The sequence below is a fragment of the Cynocephalus volans genome, chromosome 5, assembly GCF_027409185.1.
Source record: "Cynocephalus volans isolate mCynVol1 chromosome 5, mCynVol1.pri, whole genome shotgun sequence".
In the NCBI taxonomy this organism is placed as follows: Eukaryota; Metazoa; Chordata; class Mammalia; order Dermoptera; family Cynocephalidae; genus Cynocephalus; species Cynocephalus volans.
In genome coordinates, this window is record NC_084464.1 from 143,488,482 (window position 1) to 143,507,957 (window position 19,476).

At 37.7% G+C, this 19,476-nt stretch overlaps 1 protein-coding gene across 1 annotated transcript in view; it reads left to right on the plus strand.

Moving 5' to 3' along the window:
* The window catches only part of ZC2HC1B (zinc finger C2HC-type containing 1B), a 39,896-nt gene extending 20,780 nt beyond the window's left edge, over positions 1 to 19,116 (plus strand). Inside the window, exons 6-7 of the mRNA XM_063098171.1 lie at positions 3,318 to 3,426; positions 19,046 to 19,116. Of these exons, the coding sequence (XP_062954241.1) occupies positions 3,318 to 3,426; positions 19,046 to 19,116 (180 nt within the window). The remainder of the gene's footprint in view (positions 1 to 3,317; positions 3,427 to 19,045) is intronic.
* The last annotated feature ends 360 nt before the right edge of the window (positions 19,117 to 19,476 follow it).

Consider the following 19,476-nt stretch of genomic DNA (forward strand, 5'->3'; position numbering starts at 1 on the left):
AATATCTCTCCCCAGGTGTTGGCTTTTGTGTCCTTGCAAGCCTGGGGCAAGCAGGTGGAATTTGCTAGGGAACCTCAGTTACTCATCCTAAGAAGTGTAAGGACCAAGAGAGCTGATCACTGTCACTCATCCCCATGGGAGTCAGCTTCTGTTGGTGGGGGGAATGCTTTCCAGCTGACAGCACCTTTGGTTGTTGTAGAAAAAATATTTCAAAAGTATTTGAAGCTTCTTGGGCTGAAGACTTGAATATATGAATGTGTTTCCATAGCATTATGGTAAAACTGTGCTTATCCAATGGTGGTTAGCAGCCTTAACTATCCAGCAGAGAATTGTGAATCTGAAGTGAAATTGGCCTGAGTGGGGGAAGTTGTCACAAAGAAGATGCCCCACAGGTCGTGTGTTTTGCTCTATAGAGGAGGGGGCTTCAGTCTTTTATTTAAAGTCACAGAATCAACAGGTTAATGGAGTATGTAGGTGAATGGAAGCAGCTGCTACAAAAAGGTACAAACGGATAAAATTACAATTGATTTATAAACACAGAACTGGAGCCAGCAAACAGCTCCATACACATCAGAGGTCCCAGGGACATAACTTACAGTATAGCATAAAAACTATTAGTTTTATAAACATGGCTCAGGCACCAAGAAAAGTTTAAACTGGCCTGAATACTCTAGGAGTATACAACATGTTTAGAAAGCTTTCTGTGAAATCCCGTATCTAATGGGGTGAGATCCTTTCCAACAGCAGCTTATCCTACAGACTATGGGTTCCAGATTCTATCTCCACATATACTGGAGAGTTATTGAACATCTACTGTGTACCAGACACCATGCTACATACTGGTTGATCAAGGATTTGTAATTCAAAGAAGGAGGGGGACTTGGAAACTATACAGTACAGAGGTGGTATAGTTGACATATATAGGGGGGTTTGGAGGAAGGAGCCACTGGGATTCCTGGAAGTCTTCAAAGGCAAGCAAACACTTTTTCTTTAAATATCAAAGTGGGCTCACCAGCCTAGAGTTGGAGTTGGGAAGGACGTTATGCACAAAATGTCCTGCTTGTGGCCTGAGGTGCCCACCTGGAGGGTTTGTGCATGGAGTGCCTGTGACAAAGGATGGGCCAGGTGAGGTGGGAAGCCAGACATACAAGAGTTTTAACTGAAGCTAGTTCAAGGGAAAAAGGAATCAAATTGGATAGATGCCCTAGAATCTGAGGACAGCCAGGCCTGAAGGCCTAGAAGCAGGAACTGGAAAGTCCCCAGGAACCCAGGCTGTCTTTCTTTCCGTCTTTCTATCCCATCTCTCCCAGCTATGCTTCCACCTTCTCCTCTCCCTGCAGACTGGCTTTCTTGGCTTTTCTGTCCAATAGTCTGTTACTGACCTCATGTGACATCCTATAGGCAGTGTAGACTGGTTGAACAGTGGCAACTGGAGTGACATGGAACTGGCCTTTTAGAAAGGTTGCCCTTGCACTTATTCTTCAAGGTGGATTGGCAGGAGACTGGGTAGGAGACACAGCAACAGGGAAAGAATGAGAGTTAGGAGTAAGAGGACTGGAGGTGGGGGCAGGGAGAGAGAATTTAAGAAATAACTGACAAGACAGAGATAATGATTGGATATAGGGTAAAAAAGGGAATCAGGATTGACAGTAAGGCTTTTAGCTCCAGAGCCTGGGCAGATAGTAGTACTTTGAATCTAGATAAAGGAACACAGGAGGGAGGAGATACACGTGTTGGCAGGTAGTGGTTATGATAAATATAGTTTTAGAGATTCAATCTTTACCTCTCAGATAGCATGGGAATGAGTGCAATGTAGAAAGGGCCAGAATTCTGCAATCAGTAGTCAGGGTTTGCATTTCAATTCTATAATTTGTTATCTGTAGGTAAACTTGGACGAGTGACAAATTCTTTGAGACTCACTTTGATCTGTGAAATGGGGTTAATCATGTGTACCTTGTCGTGTTGTTGGGAGGATTCTAGATCATATAAGTAATGTGCCTGGCTCAGTGCCCTGAACATAGGGTTTCCTCTGCCCTTCCTCTCTCCACATTACTTGCTGTCCTCCCCCTTCTCTGTTGGTAGTGTTGGCACCACAATATTGGAGGGATGTGACTGCTTTGGGCTTGAATTCAACTTAATTTTGGAGGAGTCTTTAGGTATAAGTCTACCTACACTTTGTAAATCAGTAGAGGGCGAGTCACATTTCTGCAAATGGCTCTTCTAACCAGTCCGTGAGGTCAGCCAGCATTAGTGGGACCACAGAGAGCACAGGGAAGCAGCAAACGGACGTGTTTTTATTCCTGAAGGAGGCCAGCTGGCTGCCCTGAGTGGAACCAGTGACTTGGCCCTGTTCCCCTCCCTTGTTTTCCAGAGCTAAGTGGTGATTGGGAGCACAGAAGAAAAATTGCTTGCTTTCTGAATCCCTCCACTCTCTGTGGAGTCCATCTGAACGGCAGTGTGTGTTTCCCTGGGGCCGGCCTGGGGCCCCGCAGAATAGTGGAGCTTATTCAGAAGTGGAAAAAGAAGGGCGGGGGTTGTTTCAGTTTTGAAGGGCTGTTCACAGCACAGCAGAAATGTGTTTCTATTTTAAACATAATCAACTTTAAAAATGTGTCATACCCTTAACCAAAAGAGACCAATATGGGCCTCTAAAGATAGCTTTCTTTGTTTGGATGAGGATGAGCTGCCTGCTGGAATCCCACAGCCATCCTTGCCCAAGCAAGAATTCTCACTCGGAGAAACAACTCACCTTTATGCTGCAGTTTCCATGGAACAGGAGGTGGGATCAGAGTGAGGTAAAAAGGAGCTCGTAAGAAACCTTTTGGTCCTTGTTTTGTTTTAATGTAACTATTCTGCTGCTGCAGCTCTACAGAGAGAAGGATGGCATGGGGATGTTGGAATTCGATACTTAAAACATTTGCTGCCTACCAATCTCTTTTTCCTCTCTGTTCATGTTAAAAAACAAAATCATCTTCAAGTGCAATGAAAAAATAAAGTGTCCCATAACCATATCCTTATTGACATTAAGTGGTTTCTTATGTCTCCCTATGATAATTTTATAGCATAAACATACCACCAACAACCCAAGGGCTTGATTATGGAGTGAAAGCTTCAAAACCCGGATATGGCTTTGAGCACCAGGACAGGAAGCAGGCTAACGGAGGTGGGGGGTGTGTGTTTGTCCCCTTCCCCTGGGTGCAGGGGTCCCTGCAGGTGACTCCAATGTGCTGCTGGCTAAGTGGAAAGAGCTTCACCTTCTGCGTGGTACCTGAAGTTACAGAACTGTGTTCTCTCTCTCTCTCTCTTGCTCTTTATAGGGTAGGGCTCAGATGGGTCTGAAAAAAGAACCAACTGTTACTAGTGCCATGGGAGCTCTACTGCAGAACAGGGCACTGGAGGCCACGAGTGGGGTCCTAGCCAGGTCAGGTGAGTCAGAGCCTGCATTTCAGCTCTTGGATGGTGGAGTTCAGAGGGAGCCACTGTTGGCTTTAGGATTTATTAGTAGTCGAGAAAGCTGTAATGACTTCCAACGTTGCATTCGAATACAAAGACATATGGGTCTGTTGGAAGTGAAAGCTTATTTGCCAAGAGGGAATATTTCTGGATTTATCAGGAATATGCAATTTTGATAGTGTAAAAAGTCAAATCCGATCAGCAGCAGGAGTCCAGAACCACTGTTCTCAGGTATAGTAAAATGGAAAAGAGATTGAGAACAGGAGAAGACCGCATGTCAGGTGTTGTGTTAAAAAATAAGGAGTCTCCTTTCTAGAAACAAATAATTTCTTCAAAGTACCAGCAAGGAATAACCACCATTATACTACTGACTATGTGCTATACCTGTTTCATTTAAACCTTCCAATAGGTTTCCAAATATTTTAATCCACATTTTATAGAAAGGGAAACCAAGGCCCAGAGAGGATGTTATGTTTCTAAGGCACACAGCTGGTAACCAGCAGAGCTGGGTTACATATCCACCGTGCTATCCCTTTTCATTAAGTTGCGTTAATAAATGTGGCAGTCTTTTTTATGATCAACATACACTATGAGGGCAGTATGAATTATTTCATGACCATAGTGACATCTCCTATCAGTAGTCATATTTTGAAGTTATTATCAGAACTGGAGTAAGAACTTCCAATCTCACAGTCCATGAAATAACATCACCAAAAAGCTTTTTTTTAAAATTAGTTTTTAAATTCATCAGTGACTTATCATGGGCTAAAAATTCAATTGATATTTTAAAAATTTTCCCACAGGCTTTTTTGTTTTTGTTTGGCAACAATACTGTTTATTTCTTTTTAATTTTTTGTTTTAATGATTTTTTTGGTAAAATATATGTAGCATAATATTTATCATCTTATCCATTTTTAAGTGTACGGTTCAGTGGTATTAAATACATTCATAATGTTGTGCAACAATCATTACCGTCCATCCCCATAACTCTTCATTTTGTAAAACTGATACTCTGTTCCCATTAAAAAATAATTCCCCATTCCCCCTTCCCACCAGCCCCTGGTAACTACCATTCTACTTTCCATCTCTATTAATTTGAATACTCAATACCTCATTTAAGTGGAATCATATGGTACTTATCATTTTGTGGCTGGGTTATTCCACTTAGCATAATGTCTTCAAGGTTCATCCATGTTGTAGCATGTCAGAACTTCCTTCTTTTTTAAGGCTTAGCAACTTTCCACTGTATGTATGTATGATATTTTGCTTATTCCTTCATCCATCGATGCACAGTTGGATTGATTCAATGCTTTAGCTCTTGTCAGTATTGCTGCTATGGGCATCCATGTTCAAGACCCTGCTTTCAGTTCTTTGAGCCCCTACTTTCAATTCTTTGGGTATATATCCAGAAATGAAATTGCTGGATCATATAGTAGTTCTATTTTTAATTTTTTGAGGAACTGCAATAATGTTTTCCACAGCAGCTGTACCTTTTTACATTCCCACCAACATTGCACTTGGGTTGCAATTTCTCCAATAACACTTGTTATTTTCTGTTTCATTGATAACAGCCATCCTAATGGGTGTGAGCTGGCATCTTATTGTAGTTTTGATTTGCATTTCTCTAGTGATTAGTGATGTTAAGAATCTTTTCAAGTGCTTATTGGCCATTTGTATATCTTCTTTGGAGAAATGTCATTCAAGTCCTTTCCCAACTTTTGAATTCCTTATTTGTTTTTCTTTTGTTGAATTTTAGGAGTTCTCTATATATTCTGAATATTAATGCCTTATTAGATATATGCCTTACAAATATTCTCTCCCATTCCATGGGTTGCCTTTTTATTCTGTTGATATTAACTCTTGATTCACAAATTTTTAAAATTTTCCTGCAGTACAATTTGTCTACATTTTCTTTGGTTGCCTGTGCCCTTGATGTCATATCCAGGAAATCATTGCCTAATCCAAGGTCACAGAGATTTCCTCTTATGTTTTCCTCTAAGAATTTTAAAGTTTTATGTCTTACATTTATGTCTTTGATCCATTTTGAGTTAATCTTTATATATAAAGTCAGATAAGGGTCCAACTGCATTCTTGCATATGAATATCCAATTTTCCCAGCATCAGCTGCTGAAAAGACTGTCCTCTCCCCATGTAATGGTCTTGGAACCCTTACCAAAAGTCATTTGACCATATATGCAAAGGTTTATTTCTTAACTTTTTATTTTATTTTGTTGGTTTGTATATCTGTCTTTATGCCAGTACCATACTGTTTTGATTACCGTAGCCTTGTAGTAGTAAGTTTTGACATCAGGAAGTGTGAGTCCACCAGTATACAGTCAAGATTGTTTTGGCTATTTGGGGCCTCTTGACAGTCCATGTCAATTTTAGGTTGTTTTTTTTTTTTTCTATTTCTGCAAAAATCATCATTGGGATTTTGATAGGGACTGCATCACATCTGTATATTGCTTTGTGTGGTATGGATATCTTACTAATAATAAGTCTTCCAGTCCATGAACATGGGATATATTTCTATTTATTTATGTTGTCTTTAATTTCTTTCAGCAATGTTTTATAGCTTTCATTGTACAAGTCTTTCACCTCATTGGTTAAGTTAATTCCTAAGTGTGAGGGGTCTTCAAAAAGTTCATGGAAAATGCATGTTATGAAAAAACTATGCATGGATTGCAAAATTTTTTGAACCAAATAAACTTGTAATAACTTGTTATAACATATGTGAATAGGATCTAATATGAGGTACTAAGAAATATAAGGCATTAGTTTGAAAAGAGCCTCTATCAGAGCAACATGAATTCTACTAAAATTGGAGAAAGAACAAATGTCAAATGCATGGTGAAGTTTGGGTGGAAGAATAGTGAAATTACTGATGCTTTATGAAAGGTTTATGGGCACAAGGCCCCAAAGAAATCAGCAGTTTACAAATGTATAACTCTTTTTAAGAAGGGATGAGACAATGTTGAAGATGAAGCTCTCATTGGAAGACCATTCACATCAATTTGCTAAGAAAAAGTGAATCTCGTTTATGTCCTAATCAAGGAGGACTGACGATTAACAGCAGAAACAATAGCCAACACCATAGACATCTCAATTGGTTCAGCTTACACAATTCTGACTGAAAAATTACAGATGAGCAAACTTTCTTGCGGACAGGTGCCAAAACTATTGCACCCACATTAGCTTCAGGCCAGAGCAGAGCTTTCAATTGAAATTTTAAACAAGTGGCATCAAGGGCCTGAAGCATTTCTTTGAAGCATTGTAACAGAAGATGAAACATGGCTTTCCCAGCACAATTCTGAAGACAGAGAACAATCAAAGCCATGGCCACCAAGAGGTGGAAGTGGTCTGGTCAAAGCAAAAGTGTACCTGTCAAGAGCAAAGATTGTGGCAATTGTTTTTTGGAATGATCAAGGCATTTCGCTTGTTGATTTTCTGGAGGGCTAAAGAATGATAACATCTGCTTATTAGAGTGTTTTGAGAAAGTTAGCCAAATCTTTAGCAGAAAAACATCTGGGCAAGCTTCATCAGAGAGTCTTTCTCCACAATGACAATGTTCCTGCTCATTCTACTCATCAAACGAGCGATTTTACAAGAGTTTTGATGTGAAATCACTAGTCATCTACTGTATAGCCCTAATTTGGTTCTTTCTGACTTCTTTTTGTTTCTTAATATCAAAAAGTCTTTAAAGGATACCCATTTTTCTTTGGTTAGTAAGATAAAAAAGACTGCTTTTACATGATTAAATTATCAGGACCCTCAATTCTTTAGGGATGAACTAAATGGCTGGTATCAATGCTTAAACAAGTATCTTGGACTTGATGAAGATTATGCTGAGAAGTAAAGGCTTATTTCTTTTTTTAAATTTTTATCTTTTCATTCCATTTTCCATGAACTTTTTGAAGTCCTCTCATTTACTTTTTATACATGGAATTATTTTCATAATTGCCTTTTCAGATTGTTCATTGTTAGAGTATAGACATGCAACTGATTTTCATGTGTTGACCTAGTATTCTGTTACTTTGTTGAATTCCTTTATTAATTCTAACAATTTTTTGTTTGTGAAATCTAGAGGATTTTCTACATATAGGATCATAGCATCTGTGAACAGAGATAACTTTACTTCTTCCTTTCCAATTTGGATATCTTTTATTTCCTTTTCTTGCCTAATTGCTCTGGCTAGAACTTCTAGTACTATAGAATTCGTGAAAATAGGCATCCTTGCCTTGTTCCTGATCTTATCAGCACCACACTCTCCTGAGTGAGCCATGGGCTGGCCCGTTCCTGATCTTAGAGGGAAAGTTTTCACTCTCTCAATATTGACTATGATGTTCTCTGAGGGTTTTTCATATATGGTTTTTGTTATGTTGAGCTAGTTTCCTTCAATTCTTAGTTTATTGAGTGCTTTTACCATGAAAGAGTGTAGAATTTTGTCAAATGCTTTTTTTGCATCAAGTGAGATGATGATGTGGTTTTTGTCCTTCATTTTGGTAATGTGTTGTATTACATTGATTGATTTTTTATACGTTGAACCATCCTTGCATTCCAGGAATAAATTCCACTTGGTCATGGTATGTAATCCTTTTAATATGCTACTAAATTTGGTTTGCTAGTATTTTGTTGAGGATTTTTGCATTAGTGTTCATAAGAAATATTGTTCTGTAGTTTTCTTGTAGTGTCTTTGTCTGGCTTTGTTAGGGGCAATTCTGGCCTTATATGATGAGTTAGGAAGTGTTCCCTTCTCTTCAATTATTTGGGAAAAGTTTGAGAGGATTGGTGTTAGTTTTTCTTGATATGTTTGATAGAATTCACCAGTAAAGCCGTCAGGTCCAGAGATTTTCTTTGTCATGAGATTTTTGATAATGGATTCAATCTCCTTACTAATTACAAGCCTATTCAGGTATTTTATTCCTTCATGTTTTAGTCTTGACAGGTTTTGTGTTTGGGGAAACAGTTCATCTAGGTTATTCAGTATGTTGGCATATGATTGTTCATAGTACTCTTATAAAATTGTTTTTATTTCTGCAGAATTGGTAGTAATATCCCCACTTTTATTTATGATTTTTGTAACTTGAGTCTTCTCTCTTTTTTTTCTTAGTCCATCTAGGTAATGGTTTGTCAATTTGTTGATTTTTTTCAAAGAACCAACTTTTTTGGTTTTTTTTTTTTTTGGCTTCTTGGGGTTTTTTTTGCCTTTCACTTTTTTTATTATTATTTTTTATTATGAATATTCATGAGATACAAAGCTGATTGTCACCCCTCATGCCCATGATGTGAGGGCCAGATTCATACTGGCAGCATACCCATTACCAGGAATTACATTTGTACCCTATGTTCCTCACCCAATTTTCCCCCAACCTCCCTCCCCCTCCCCTTTCCCCCCATCACTCCACTTTGTAGCCCTAGGAATGTTCTCTCCCTCTGTAAAACCAATGCACTACAGTGGTCTTTCTTTCCTTCCTTCTTTCTCTCTTACCTCCCACATGTGAGTGAGCACATGTGTTATTTATCCCTCTGTGCTTTGCTTATTTCACTTAACCTAAGTTTCTCCAGGTTCATCCATGTTGTTGCAAATGGGAGTATTTCATTCTTTTTTTATGGAAGAGTAGTATTCGGTCATGTATATATACCACAGTTTCCTTATCCAGTCATCCATCAATGGATCCAAGGATCCATAACTTGGCTACTGTAAACATAGCTGTAATGAACGTGGGAGTGCAGGTATCCCTTTGACATGATTTCCATACCTCTGAGTATATATCTAGAAGAGGGATTGCTGAATCATATGCAATATCTATCTGTAGTTGCTTGAGAAACCTCCATACTATTTTCCATAATGGTTGTACTAATTTACAGTCCCACCAACAGTGTGGGAGTGTTCCCTTCTCTCCATACCCTCACCAGCTTTGTTATTTACTGTCTTTTTTATTTTAGCCAGTCTAACAGGGATGAGGTGGTATCTCAGTGTAGTTTTAATTTGCATTTCCCTGATGACTAGTGATGTTGAGCATTTTTTCATGTATCCATTGGCCATTTGTAAGTCTTCCTTTGAAAAATGTCTGTTCAGCTCCTTTGCCCATTTTTTAATTGGGTTGTTTGGGTTTTTTTTACTGTGTAATTGCTTGAGTTCTATGTATATTCTAGATATTAATCCCGTTGGATGCATAGTTAGCAAAAATTTTCTCCCACTCTGTATGTTGTTGTTTCACTCTGTTGATTGTTTCCTTTGCTGTGCAGAAGCTTTTTAGTTTGATATAGTCCAATTTGTTTATTTTTTCTTTTGCTGCTTGTGCTTTCAGGCTCATGTTCATAAAGCCTGTGCTTGGACCTAACTGCTGAAGTGTTTCACCTATATTTTTCCTTAGTAATTTTACAGTTTCTGGTCTTATACTTAAGTCTTTAATCCATTTTAAGTTGATTTTAGTGTATGGTGAGAGATGCATATCTAGTTTTATTCTTCTGCATATGGATATCCAGTTTTCCCAGCGCCACTTGTTGAAGAGGCAGTCTTTTCCCCAATGTAGACTTTTGTTGCCCTTGTCCAATATAAGATGGCTATAAGTGTGAGGGGTGATTTCTGGGTTCTCAATTCTACTCCATTGATCTGAATATCTATTTTTATACCAGTACCATGCTGTTTTGATTACAATAACTTCGTAATATAATTTGAAGTCAAGTAGTGTTATGCCTCCGGCTTTATTTTTTTTGCTCAGGATTGCTTTGACTATTTGGGGTCTTTTGTTGTTCCATATGAAAGGTAAGATTTTTTCCCCCATTTCTGTGAAGAATGTCATTGGTATTTTGATGGGGATTGCATTGAATCTGTAGCTCTCTTTGGGTAGTATAGACATTTTCACAATGTTAATTCTTCCAATCCAAGAGCATGGAATATCTTTCCATCTTTTTGTGTCTTTAATTTCTTTCAGAAGTGGTTTGTAGTTCTCATTGTAGAAGTCTTTCACCTCTGTTTTAGTCCGTTTTGTGTTGCTATAACAAAATAACTGAAACTGGGTAATTTATAAAGAAAAGAGGTTTGTTTGGCTTACGATTCTGGGACAGCTGCATCTGGCATGGGCCTCAGGTTGTTTCTACTCATGGCAGAAAAGCTGGCAGATACAAGCAGATCACATGGCAAGAGGAAGCAAGAGAGAGGAAGCAAGGGAGAGAGAGAGGAGGTGCCAGGGTCCTTTAAACAACAAGTTCTCATGGGAACTAATGGAGTGAGAACTCACTCATTACTCCTGCACTCCGGGAGAGCATTAATACATTCATAAGGGATCCACCCCGCTGACTCAATCAGTTTCCAATACTGCCACATTGGGGATCAAATTTCCACATGAGTTTTGGAGGGGACAGCACATCTAAACTCCATCAACCTCCTTGGTTAAATCAATCCCTGGGTATCTTATTTTTTTCATGACAATTGTACATGGGCTTTTTTTATTTCTCTTTCTGTTAATTCATTATTTGAGTATATAAATGCTACTGATTTGGGGGCATTTATTTTGTATCCTGCAACATTACTGAAGTTATTAGCCAGCTCTAGGAGTTCTCTGATAGAGGCTTTAGGTTTTTCTATATATAGTATCAGGTCATCTGCAAATAGAAAAAGTTTGACTTCATCTTTTCCAATCTGGATTCCCTTTATTTCTTTCTCTTGCCTGATTGCTCTGGCTAGTACCTCTAGTACTATATTAAATAGAAGAGGTGAGAGTGGGCATCCTTGCAAAGAACCAACTTTTGTTTTCTGATTTCCTTTTGTATTTTTGACTTCATTTATCTCTGCTTTAGTCATTATTATTTACTTCCTCTACTGGCTTTGGGTTTAGTTTGTTCTTTGTGTGTCTGTGTTCCTTAAGTTGCAAAGTAGATTGCTAATTTGAGGTTTTTCTTGTTTTTTAATGTATTTATAGTTTTAAATTCCCCTTTAGCACTGCTTTCACTGTGTCGCATAAATTTTGGTATGTTGTGTTTTTTATTTCATCCATTTCAAAGTATTTTCTAATTCTTCTTGTGATTTCCTCCTCAATCCATTGGTTATTTAAGAGTATGTTACTTAATTTCTACAAATCAGTATATTTTTCAGTTTTATTTCTGTTACTGTTTTCTAACTTTATCCTGTTCAGGTTGGAGAAGATAATTTGTATGTATGTATCTTTTTAAAATTTATTGAGACTCAATTAGTGGCCTAAAATGTTGTTCATTGCATGTGCACTTGAGAAGAATGTTTATACTGTTGTTGGGTAGAGTGTTTTGTACATATCTGTTAGATCTAGTTGGTTTATTGTGCTGTTAAACTCCTTTATATCCTTACTTATCTCTGTTTGATTATTACGGAGGGTGAGGTATTAAAGTTTGTTTATAGCTGGCTGGTACAGGGATCTGAACCCTTGACCTTGGTGTTATCAACACCACACTCTAACCAAGTGAACTAACTGGCCAGCCCCCTAATTCATATATTTTGATGGTCTGTTATTAGGTTCATAATTCTTATGACTTTTTATTGTATTAAACCTTTTATTAATATATAATGTCCTTCTTTGTCTCTTGTAATCTTTTTTTATTTAAAGTCTATTTTGTCTAATATTAGTATGGCCACTCCTGCTGTCTTTGGTTACTATTTACATGTTATATCTTTTTTAGTCCTTTCACTTTCTACCTATTTGTGTCTTGGGATCTAAAGTGAGTCTTTTGTAGACGGTATATAGTTGGATCTTGTTTCATTCATTGTACTAATCTTTGTCTTTTGATTGAAGAGTTTAATCCATTTACAGTTAAAGTAATTACTGATAATGAGCGATGTCTGTCATTTTGCTATTCATTTTCTATGTACCTTATGGCTTTTTTGTCCCTCATTTCTTGCATTTGTATCTTCTTTTGTGTTTAGTTTTTTTTTTTTGTTTTTGTTTTTGTTTTTTTGTAGTGAAATGTTTAAATTCTTTTCTCATTTACTTTTGTATGAGGATACTTAAAAAATTTTGTGGAAATATAGGATTAAAAGATATACGAATTCTTCTATTAACTTTTTAAAGACCCCTTGTATATATTCTATGGTTATTTTCTTTGTGGCTACCATGGGTATTACATTTAGCATTCTAAAGTTATAACACTCTAATTTGAATTTACACCAGCTTATCTTCAATAATACACAAAAACTCTGCTCCTTTAACAGCTTTGTCTCCACTTCTTTTGGTTGTTGATGTCACAAAATTACATTTTTATACATTGTGTGTGCAAGAACATAAACTAACAATTCTTTTAAATTCATTAGTCTCTTAAATTATATATAAAACAAAACATGGAGTTACAAGCCAAAGTTATGGTACTAGCATTTACACTAATAATTGTTTTTGTTTTTGTTTTTAATGTATTAGTCTCTTAAATCAGGGAGAAAACAAAAAGTGGGGTAACAAACCATTGTTACAATAATACTAGCTTTTATAATTGCTAGGTATTTATCTTTATTGAGATCTTTATTTCTTTATACAGCTTAGAGTTGTGGTTTAGTGTCCTTTAATTTCATTCTACAGGAATTCCTTGAGCAGTTCTTGCAAGGAAAGTCAGGTCTTGTGATAACAAACTTCCTCAACTTTTGTTTATCTGGAAATATCTTTATTTCTTACTTATTTTTGAAGGACATTTTTGCCAGATATGGAAGTTTTGATTGACAGTGGGGATTTTTTCCACTTTGAATATAATTGGCCCACTGTCTTCTGGCTTTCAGAGTTTCTGATGAGAAATCTGCTCATGATCTTATTGCTACTTTCAAGATTCTTTCTTTGTCCTTGTCTTTGGAAATTTGATTATAATGTGTCTCCATGCTGGTTTCTTTGAGTTCATCTTACTTGGAGTTTGTTGCACTTCTTGGATGTTTATAGTCATGTCTTTCATTAAATTTGGGAAGTTTTCAGCCATTATTTCTTTGTCTCTGTGCCCTTTTTCTCCTCCTTCTAACTTTCCCACAATGTGTATGTTTGTCTGCTTCTTGTTGTCCCACAGGTCCCATAGGCTCTGTTCACTTTCCTTCAATTTTTTTCTTTCTATTCCTCAGACTCCATAATTTCCATTGTCATTTCTTCAAGTCTGTGGACTCTTACTTCCTCCTGCTCGAATGTGTTCTTGAATCCCTGTAGTGAATTTTTTATTTCATTTAGTTATTGCATTTTTCAGCTGTAAAATTTCTTTTTTAGTTTCTTTTTAGGATTTCTCTTTGTTGATGTTTCCATTTTGTTCATACATTGTTTACTTGACTTTCTCCACATCTTCCTTCAGTTTTTTCTAGTAGATCTGTCTAGTAGTACTGTCATTAGGTCTTTTTCAGGGAAAGTTTCTATTGATATATTTTTTCCGTTGAATGGGCCATACTTTCCTGTTGTTTTTGTATTCCTTGTGATTTTTTTGTTGTTGTTGAAAATTGGACATTTGAGTCTAATAATGTGGTAACCCTGTTAAATCAGATTCTCCCCTTTCCCCATGATTTGCTATTTTTCATTATTATTGTTGTTGTTGTATACTGTCTCTGTGCCAAGGATCAGCCTGAGGTGTGAACTTAAGGTCTTCTCAAGTCTTCTCTGAGCCTATGCCTTTCCCTGGGCATGTACAGTCACTTTCTAATTTTCCCTTTATATGAAGTTGCTTTTGAATGTCTTAGTCTTTAATGTTTGGTTCCCCAAAGGGAAAAAAGACAAAAATGAAGGGTAAAAAGGGTGCTGGCCCTTTAAATCTCCTGTAAGTCATTTCAGCCAGAGGAGAATGGCCTTGCAGTGATGGAGGAAGGTGCAAAAACAACGGCCCCCTGCCTCTTTGTCTGCACCCACCCCTTTGATCAAAAACAACCATCAGTGATCAGAACATCCTGATACTTGGAGGACAGAGTTCTTATTGCCTACCTAGGCTCCCATAAGCCATGTGCAAATTGGTACAGGAACATGTGCACAGCTGCCTGCCACATGGCTGAGAGGTGGGGGAGGTGTAGCTGCTAGCTACTGTGCTAAGAGCTGCAGTTGATGAAAGTAACTGCATTTTACTGTCCGAGCCTTCCCCTGGAAGTTGCAAGCCTTCAACAGGCTCCAGAGTTCCAAAACAGTTACATCAGAGGGATTCTGCCAGTGCACTTGCTGTCTAGGTGGGGAGACAGATTCCTGGTGCTTCCTATTCTGCCATCTTTCCAGAATTCTGACAGGTCATTAGTTTGTTTCCTGTACTGTGAAAACAGTGAGGTAGATTGTAGTTTTTACTAAGAAAAAATAATTCAAACTTTATGTGCATTTGTTAGATAAAACTTTCACTAACAAGCTTTACAAGCTTTTTTTAAAAAAGTGTAATGGTTAGTGTCCTTCAGAGAAGACAATTTCTTATATTATCTTTTTTTTTTTTCTTATTTTTCAGAGAATATATGATAAGGCTTAAAGGAGTGAAAAACACATCTTTAGGTCTGAGGTCAAAGCTTATTTGCCAAGAGCGAATATTTCTTAATTTATCAAAATTAGATAATTTTGACTATGTGCAAAGTCAAATCCAGCTACAGCACCAGGTGTGTAGAACCATTGATCTCTTATCTAATAATCTTAGAAAGAGATTGGGAATGGGAAAAAACAGCATGTCAGATGTCGTGTTGAATATCAGGGAAGAGTTTACCTCCCTGAACTAAATAATTTCTTTGAGGTAACAACAAGGCATAAGTGAAAAGGTCCTAAATTAGAACTCAGAAGTCCCAAGTCCTAGTGTGTGATGTTAAGCGGAACATTATAAAGACACCATCAGGAAATAGTTAGTAGATGTAAGCAATATGGTATTATGTTTGCTCTTGATTAGTTAAGGGTGATTTATAACCACTGTGATGATGCTAAGTAAAAAGCAAAGTTCTTAAAATGGCCCACACTACGTTCTGTAACACCTCACCTTCTACTTTCCTCTTAATCCTATTCCAGCTACAGTGGCCTCTGTGTTGCTCCTTGAACATAACAGGCATGCATACTCCTGCCTCAGGACCTTTGCACTGGCTGCTCCCTCTGCTGAAAACAAAAAACACCCCCTTACTAATGTGCACTGCTCACTCATTTACTTCCTTCAGTTTTTTGCTCAGGTGTCATCTTATCGGTGAGGCCTTCCCAACCTCTCTATTTAAAATTAAACAAGCCCTCCCTAATTCCTTTTTTAGTTTTTATTTACCATAGCATTTAGTGCCATCTAATATTCAATACATATTTACTTTTGTACTTCCCGTTGCAAAAAAAAAAAAAATGGAATGTAAGTTTCAAGAAGGCAGGGATTTTTTCTGCTATGTCCTTTTTTTATTGTATTGCAATATTCCTACTTTTTAGAATTGTTTGTGGCACATAAGAGGTGGTCAATAAATACTTATCAAATGAAATATATAGGACAAAGTGGGAATCTTGATTCCATAATTTCTCATTTAAATTATTGACATACAAATAGAATTGTCATGTTAGTTATCTTTAGGAGATAGCTTTTTATTTTATTTCAGGCTTAGGACACTTTTAAGATTTAATGTCTTGTTCCTTCCCTTGGCCTTACCTGCTTACATTTAAAAATAAAATTGCTAGGGTTAATGTGCCTTTAAATTAGTCACATGTCATTTGAAGTCATTCTGGGGAGGAAGCAGAAGCATACTGAGGGAAGATGAATTCTGTAAAATGTTTCAGATGTGGAGAAAGTCACCAAATGCCTTTCCCTAATGTAAATAGGCCCATAGGTGGATCAGAATCACACCATGGGTCCATTCCTTTGTTGTGGTCTGTATTAGTCTATTTGTAATATGAGGGTCTTTTAAAATTATTGTTATTGGGCTTTGCTGTTTCTAGATTGACAATCTGTGGTTTGGGCCATTTGGCATCACTCTCTTTTTTTTTTATTAAAGGCCATTTATGGTGTCACATAAATCCAATTGTCGTCTTTCATCTAGCTAGTAGTTAACCTCCTAAAACTCTGGCTTTCATTCTTCAGCTCTCTTGAGTAAAATAAGCATTTAGTACCTCCCATGTGTGACATCTTGTTCTAAATTCATAGCAGGGGACATACCTGTATGTGTAAGTTACAGGCCTTTTAGATTCTAGAGTCTTAGGAGGAGATATGGCATGCACAGGAAACTTTCTAACACAAGAGAGCATGTGACATTAGATGAAGCTGAAAAACAGCTGCCACGAGTACTCAAGAGGATTTACTCATTCAGCACATAATTATTACGCATGGTGATTCTTGTGCCCATGGATCCTTACCAGTGTAGGGGGAGAGACAGCTGGTAATTATATCTAATGTTTAACAGTGGGATAAAGTCCTCAGGAAATACACAAAAGAGATCACCTTTGCGCAGGAGTCTCTCTGGAGGAGGTGGCAGTCTGAGAGAGGGGAGCTTTCATGGAGGTAGAGGCATTTGGGATGAGCTTTCAGGATGAGCTAGATTTTGACCAGTGAAGAAAAGCCAAGGAAGGAGGACTTACTCTGGAAACAAATGGTCCATTTGGCCAAGGCACAGGAAAGAGATGGGGTGTAAACAGAAAGGAAAGTTTGGAAGGCTGGCACTAGAGCAGGGTGGGCCCTAAACACTAGGTGGGGCATTCAGACTTAATGTTGTTTATGCCAGTGCTGGTGCCACATCTTCTGGCCTTTGCATCTGTGTAAGTTGGGCAATTATAATGGCTTAGGAACTCTTTGTTTCTAGCCGCTTTAAGTTACCCTGCCAATAATGTCTTGAGAAATGGCATTTTTAAAAATACATAAGAAATTCGTGTGTACTGTAGAAGATTGGAAAATGGAGGAAAAGATTTAAAGAAAATAAAAGTCATTCATAATTCCACCACCCTAATGTTACCAGTGTTAACAATGGTATTTTTTCCATTTTTTTCTATTCACTCTCTTCCTTTTTTTGTTTTCCTTCTATCAGAGTTAGATTCATAGTCCAAGTGCAACTAATTATACATCTTGATTCTTTTCACCTAATACACTTTGAATATTTCCCTATGGCAGAAGAGTTTATTTGAAAACACAGTATCACATCACAGGAATACAACATAAATCACTTAGCTGTTTTTCTGGTGTTGAGCAGGTAGATTGCTTCTACTTTTTTGCTATACTAAACAAGTCTCTTGTCCATGGACAATAGCCCCCACTTACCTTGTGCACTCTTCCAGCACTCCAGATATGAACCCATTTAATCCTCACAGTAGCACTGGGAGGCCAATGTGCTATTCCTACCCCTATCTTACAGATGAGGAAAGCACAGAGAAGATAAGCAACTTGGACAAGTAACTTGTTAGGAAGTGGCAGAGCTTTTCTCTAAAGCTTTGTCTGCTTTAGGAAAACTGGGGTCAAAAATATAAACATTAAGTCTATAGGTATTGGGAGATTGTTTTAGGAATAGGTGTGGCTTTTCTTGCATTCCCACAAAGATTTTCATGTTGAGATGGGAAGTGAGTTTATGGCCTAGTCAGCAAATATATCCTGGTGGCTGTTTTCTCAAGGCTTTTGGTGTAGCAGCAACTAATTTACTGGGAAGGTACTGCCAAGCAGCAGCTTCTGTGATACCTTCTATACAGAAACTAAAATCACTATGAAAATGTAGTTCTGGTCTCTATACCTGCGCTGCTTCATTATTTAGTGAATTGCGTGATTCAGCTTTATTGGTGTGGGCTCTGCTTTTACTTCTGGAGCCAGTGGGTTTTTATCAGGTTAAGCATCTTATCTGTACTAGCATCCCCTCCTTAGCTAACTTGTGTAGCAAATGTAATAAGTATCAAAGTGTCAGTTGCTCATTCTTTGGCAGAAGAAAAGCTTGTATGTCTTTGGGTAAAACTAACGCTCAAAGCTCTTTCTAGTCCCATGTCCTTTGACAGTTTGATTCCCAATCTCCTTGTTATACTGCCCCTTTATAGAACACTGATTAGAAAGGAAGCCTCTAGGACAGAGTGGAATTGTTCCTTTTTACAATAAAAAAAGACAAAAACAAAACATTTCTCCGAGAATCCTGTCCCATACTGTGTGGTCAGAGCCGACTATGTATGGTATGCTTGTGTCCATAAACTGCTACATCTCCGTACCTAACAGTGCTGCTGGCCACAAAGGAAAAGAATACTGTTTGTGGAGTGAGTCTATTGCCCTGTGAATAACCCCTGGGAAAGAAGACATCTTATCCTTCCACGAGGCTTATCAAAGCCTTTCTTGTATGAGAGCTGGAATAGAACTGTGAAGACATGAAATGCTTGGGGTACATTTTTGAGAGCCAGGGGAAGTAGTGAGGAGAGATGTTGAGAGTCATATTGTATAAATATGTATAAATATGTATAAATGGTGGGTCACCTGAGGTGGTGGTCCAAAGTCCATGGATAAACAGAGGGCTGGGGCAGAGGAAAGAGGGCACCTGAGACGGTCCCCGTTTTTCTTATTATTTGGCCCAGGCAGAGAGTAAGTATTTGTCTATAGCTACCAAAAAAATAAAAAATAAAAATAAAAAAATAATAATAGAGACTTTTGATCCAATGTGGGGATTTCACAGTCTGTTTTGTTTTTCCTCTTGGTACCGTTCTGCTTCGACATAATAGCAAATCTGTTTATGTTTACAAAGAGTTAGCTATGGACCCCGCTTCTGGAGCAAAACTCAGACAAGGACTTAGTAAATCTTCTAAAAAAGATTAACTGCTAGAGGCCAGGTAAGACAAGAACAAACAAAAAGCCCTCTAATCCAAGTGTTGCTGATCATCTAATGTGCAAGATACAGCTAACGAGCCTTCAAGAAAATGGATCCATAGCAGGTAAACTAAAGAGAAATTTGGGCAAACCCTGAGTTGGGATAGCAAAATATGCTCTTGAAACTTACTCTTTTGTTAAACGTACAGTTTGAAAAGGCTATTCAGTCTTTTAATTCTTAATAGGAAGGGGGAATGATGCCTCACTTTTGACCTGGAAGGAAAAGGAACAACCTTTTCCAAACACATTCCCTTCAAAAAGGATAATTCCCTGAGACTATGAATTGTTTGTAAAACAATTAAAAATCCA